The sequence below is a fragment of the Labrus bergylta genome, chromosome 18 (assembly GCF_963930695.1).
Source record: "Labrus bergylta chromosome 18, fLabBer1.1, whole genome shotgun sequence".
NCBI classification, from domain to species: Eukaryota; Metazoa; Chordata; class Actinopteri; order Labriformes; family Labridae; genus Labrus; species Labrus bergylta.
Window position 1 is genome coordinate 5327743 of NC_089212.1, and position 6000 is coordinate 5333742.

Here is a 6000-nt window from a genome sequence, read left to right on the forward strand (position 1 = left end):
GAAAGCTGCAGGGGTGTGTGTTTGCTCAGTCCTGAACTACTGGACTCAGCAAGTCCTGAAACTGACAGAGAACGGAGATAGATGTTCAGGACTAATGCTGAAAGTATGTTTGCATCTTTCGACCTTGTTTTTCATGTTTTTATTTTTAAAAGAGCTGCTGTGATGACAGTCCCATTTCAGACTTCTCTCTAACAACAACATCTGATATATCTATCTACCTATCTTAGCATGCAAGACGTTGGAATCATTAAAAGCCTTTTGTGCTTTTCAGTTACTAAAATGCGATTTACAAAAGATTTTCTTTCTGTTGACTAGTAGTTGCAGTTCTATTTATTATTAGTTTTTTAATAAGATTCATGTCACAATCATCCTCCCTAATGTAGAACCAAGAACAGACAACAAAAACCAGCTCAGCTCCCAGGCCCTCCTGAGGGTAGAAACAGAGTGAATTTTTATCGTGGCTGCTGTTGTCAGTCTTGCAGAGACTAAAGAGACTGAATGTGTTAACTTCACAGGCTGTGCTGCTTTTGATGTGCAATGACGCAGCTTAAAAAAAAAACAAGATGCAGAGATTTGATGGATGAAATGGGCCTTGACCTGGGAGGTTCTCAAACGATCATTTGAATCGTCTTTTCAGGGGGCCAGCCTCAACTTCAATCTGAGCTGAGCCAAGTGTGTATCAGCGGGTTCATCACAATTCATACTTCTAATTCAAGATGCACCAAATGCAGTTTTCAAGGCAAATTCTGATATTTTCAAGGTCTAATCTGCCAGTTCCACTCTCCCCCAACAGGGTGGATGTGAAAGGACTCATATCCACCCTGCTCACATGTTAGTTTTTGGGTAGGTGTGGCTGTCATTTGAGTGTTTTTTTGTTGCTGTGCACATTGCATGAAACTTTGAGATTGGCACAACTGGCCTGTCCTCGATCATGGACAAATAGGCTGAAAATCGGCCGATCTTGGTCACCAGCTGGTCGAATAGTGCACCTGTGATAAGTGTTACTCATATAACTGTATGTAAATGATATAAATCATTAAACTTTTTTTAAAACTTTTTTTCTCCCAGCAGCCTAATTCAGCACAGCCTGTGATCAAATATCAAAGCTGTATTCCTTCAAAGAGACATTGTGTTACACTTGAAAACTCCCCCGGTAAAGGAACTGTGCTCGCCTTCAGATGTTCTGAAACCAAAGTCCAGTTAATTCCATCAACCTTCTGTGACTGAGGGTTTAATGCAGCCCTACTTTTGATAAGTCAAACAGATCAGTTGAAGTGCTACTAATCTCTGATCTGTTGCACAATGTATGTGCAAGGCTTGTTCACGCTGTTAGATTAATATTTACTCTGATCCAGACCACAACAACAACAACAACATGACTGAGGCTCATATAACTGGATTCAACATGACTATGTGTCATACTTGCACGGCAGGTTTTAGGCTTCCCTTCAAATCTCAACAGCATCTCTCATCGTTTGCTAACCTGAAATCATGTGACATTACTGAGTCAGAGGCAATGGACCACAACTAGTCAACAAATGGATTCAAACACAGAACATGATGGATTTAAATATGTGCTGGAAGGAAAATTTAAAAAAAACAAACAACTGGGAATGTCTCTGCCACGATTGGGAGCAATTGAGGTTCTTTGTGAATCTTTAATTTATCCAGGGAGGAGTGACTCAGCATGGATATTTCTGCTCTACAGTCAAACAGTTCACCACACTGCTGTAAAGAAGCTGAAACACTTTTGATCACGGATCAAAAGAGCTGAGTTTAAGTGCCTGGCCCCCCCAAAAAAAGGAAACAGCATGGCTTCAGTCCAGGGCTGGGTATTTCCCACAACTCCCGATACGATACATATCACAATACAGAGGCCATTGTATGATACATATTGTGATATACATTGATTTTGGATAATGACCATGTCCTACACAGAATTCACTACAACAGCTGTTCTTCATTGTTGAGAATAACAGCAGAGGCATGATGATCCTAAAACTTAAACCACTGAATCCCAGAGCTGTGGCTATGGCGTTATTGTGAACTGCACCAAAGGTCAGTTGTCTTTTCAAAACTTTCATCACAGCTTTGCAGCCGTACTGATTCTGTAACATCTGCAACAATACATATGTTTGCAAGGAGCACATGCCTGATATGCATGATATGTTGCCGTATCGTTTTTTTTAACACAGCCCTAGTCTATGTTTCAAATATAGTCATTCCAATATTCATCCGCACAGTTTTGATATCCATCAAAATCTGGGCAGGCCAATATATCAATACAGCAATCTATTGATGTCCTGACTGGTGTGTGATACAATTATATAATCACTGGTGGTCCAAATATTCATATTTCAATAAATAAGAAATGCAACACTCAAAATGCAGTGTTTCCACTACCATGATATTAGGGGGCGGCCTGCCCACCCAACAGCCCCCCCTAAAGGTCATGTAAAAAAACAAAATTATTATTATTATTATTTTTTTAAAGATTTATTTTTGGGCTTTTTGTTCCTTTATTGTAGGGATAGGATAGTGGATAGAGTCGGAAATCAGGGAAAGAAGTCCTTCAAGGATACCTTTTCGATAAAAAAGGACATCTGTCATTAAAAGTAACACATGAACACCAAGATTACTTCAAGTGTTTGTGTCACCGTGTCCCCCCCCCCCCCCCCCCCTGCCAATTTGACTCATCAAGCCACTACTTCATGACTCCTCACAGTGGAGCTTCTGACATGACTGAGGGTAGTAAGAACAGGAAAGAATTGACAGCAGGATATTAGAGGAAGAAGAAGATAGCGGGATAATATCAGACAGAGGTGATAAATAGGTTCAAGCGTGATAAGAGGTGAAAGTGACACCAAGACACAGTGAATAAATAAATCAACTCTGCACTTTATACCTTTAAGGGACATTTAAAATTCCTTAGTTAATCTGATATCGTAATGTATCATTATATGTTTGTCTTACAATAAATGTATTACCGTGGAATCACTGTTTTTTTGTGATATTATCGTTATGGTGGTCCATTTATTGCACTTTGTATCGTTTCCTGCATCACCCTGTGAATGCATGGATCCAACCCCAAGAGTCCAAAACAGCCAAAAGTGGGCAATCATGTATCAGTCTGTCAGTCAGTCTGTGCACCAATCCTCTACGTAAACCAAGTTGCGGTGTGCTTCATTGACAATTTACCACCTGCATTATCCATTGTAAAGTGGCAAAGAAGAAATAACTTCAGGTAATTCATCTTGTAACAATAGACTGAAATAAACAGTGCACAGTGTTACTGTAGTTGGAAATGTGACTTTAGCCTGGTTTAAAAATAGCCATTACACCTTCATGATCTTTTCTCTTCAGTTCTCAGTCAGCACATCATGTCCAGCAGGCTGTGAGCTGAGCTGCTGCTAAGGTTATAGCCTTAACGAGGGTTTGAAGAGGATTAAGCCCCCTTTTCCAAAACAAACAGACCCTCATTAAAACTGCTAAAAACACTGAATGAATCAGTGTCACATTTTTAATCCCTGAGTCTCTGGGGATCACACAAAGGAGAAAAGAATGGTGTAAAAAAAAAAAAAGGTTTTATCTACACTAAGTGTTTACCTTTTTTAGATTTACTTTCATCTTCTTGCTGATTTAAAATGTAGACGATAGAAAAAGTGACATGGCTTTCATTCTCTATGTGTATTTGTTGATGTTGTCCAAAGGATTCAAACACCACACAGCAACAACAGAAACCATGAGACATCATCAGGGTTTGTTTTCAACAGCTGTTTTCATTGGTATTTGGACAGGTATTGGTTCTTATAACGAGCCAGTTAATATATTCAGGTTTTGCCATCTGTGTCCAGAAGAGGAAAAAAGTGTATTGCAACTCCCGTACTTTCACATTTCCATGCAACAACTACTCACACAGTGTCGTCTTAATGTGGCAAATCAAGTGCACAAGAAGAAGCCACACACCAGAATCTCTTGTTCTGCCTGACGGTTGATTCGATGCATTTTTCAAACTGTTACCACCAAAAGTTAAGCATGACTGTACTAGTCATCATGTCATGCCACAGTGGTTAAAAGTGCCAGGGGGCTAAACAGTCCTCCTGTAAGATGTTTTCTACTCACACACGTTTCTCACTATACTGTATTAAGCACTGGTTTCCAGGAAGGAAATACAAGGAGCCACTATGGGACTTTCCAGATGTCCAATTAAGTTGATTTAATTGCTGCATGTTGTTAAGATGGCAAACTAATCAACACAATCGTTTAGATAGATTTTGTTAGTACGTCGTCAGGTTAATATAATACCTTTCTTCTTACAGTCCTCGTTTGGATATACATTCAGTGACAGAGGGGTGGACAGGGGTGGCATGGGCCCCTCTTGATATCTGATTGGCCACCCCAGGTGCCACCCCAAACTTAAAATCTATGATTGGCTATTTGCCGAATCAGAGGCGGGACTTACGTTCAAATCAACTATTCTGGCGGTTTTCAACAAGCTATTGGTACTTTCACTTGTAAATCAATACTTTTCTCTTTCCATAAAAAATTCCAAGAAAGTACTCGTGCACACTGTCTAACTTGCAATCAACTTAATTGCCAATAATGTTTTTTTGCAAGTTAGACAACGTACAACAGTTTGCATGCAATTTTCTAAGTACCTAAAAGTGTGACTTTGCACATACTGTAGATCTTTGTTTTCTGAGTCCCTAAAGAATCAAGCAAAGAAGATGTACATGTTCATAACTTGTGTTACTTGCAAGTATACATATCATCTGTGGGTATAGAAAGTGTAAAAAATTTGAATTAATTGTGTGCCCACAAACCTCATGCCCCCCCCCCAACCCCCAACCCCCAACCCCCAGGTGGGCCACCCTAGTTCCAAAAAAGTCTGGACTGGCTCCTGTATATATTCATCTATTATTTTCAGCAGCAGAGAGAGATCCTTGCCCTTTGTAATTTGAATGGTCATATTAATTCCCTTGAATTTTCTCGGTAAATAATTATATTCTACAGAGAAATGCTGGTTTCAGTTTGTCTGCTTTCCACCTAAACAGACATAACAAACCTTAAAACATTTATAATATTTATATTATTATTATTATTATTATTAGGATGTTTGCAGTTGTGTCCTCTATAAGTATTTAGAAAACATTAAATGTTATTGTCTTTATGAAGAATACATTGAAGTGGTATTGTGCTTTAAGATTAGTTTTGTTTATTTAACAATATTAATATTTGGAAGTTCATGAAGTCAAGATTTATCAAACAGTCTTTTAATGTCAATTTATCTCAAACTGAGTTTCTTTAATAAAGAAAAACACAATAAAAACGACTGAATAAAGTAATAAACTTGTGTTATCATACCTGAGGCTGTGGAAACTGTCCAGTTCATCCGTCTCGGGGAAAAACACCTCTTCCCCTCCTCCTTCTTTCCGTTTGGATTTTTTCCGTTTCAGCTTGAACGACAGCAGCCGCCTTCGCTTCTTTTCTTTCGGGGAACCGGGTAAAACATCACCGGGCAGAGTGAAGTTGTCTCCCGGGCTGAGGGGAACGGGGCTCGCAGGTGAAGTCTCCGACTTGCGCACGTCGCTCGTCGCTTCTCCATCCTTCTTCAGCGAGGTTGACCGCTTGAGCTCTTTGCTTTCTTTGTTTTCTTTTGTTTTAAATAAGTTCTTCACTTTCAGAGTGCTGGACTTACTCATGGTATCTGAGAGGAAAGTCCTGCCAAATAATGTGCGTGCAGAGGGATGAAGGCGCGAGCTGAGTTGTCCTACTTTCTAACTTACATGAGGAGTGACTCACGAGCAAACCTGCAGAGCGGGTTGCCGCGTGCGTTTGGACATGCCCACATTGGTCGCGCGCGCCTCCAGGTAAACGAAGCGTGCACAACAGCAAGAGTGTCTTACTTAGATTTGCAGAAGAAGAAATTGCACTCCCTGCTGTATCCTTCTAAGGGCCAGATTTACTAAAGGTTTGCGTGTCTTGCGCAAACTTGATACC

General features: G+C 40.0%; 1 protein-coding gene across 1 annotated transcript in view; it reads right to left on the bottom strand.

Moving 5' to 3' along the window:
• crybg1a (crystallin beta-gamma domain containing 1a) overlaps positions 1-5747 on the bottom strand; it is a 49385-nt gene extending 43638 nt beyond the window's left edge. Inside the window, exon 1 of the mRNA XM_065966118.1 lies at positions 5365-5747. Within this exon, the coding sequence (XP_065822190.1) occupies positions 5365-5702 (338 nt within the window). The 5' untranslated portion in view covers positions 5703-5747. The remainder of the gene's footprint in view (positions 1-5364) is intronic.
• Between the last annotated feature and the right edge of the window lie 253 nt (positions 5748-6000).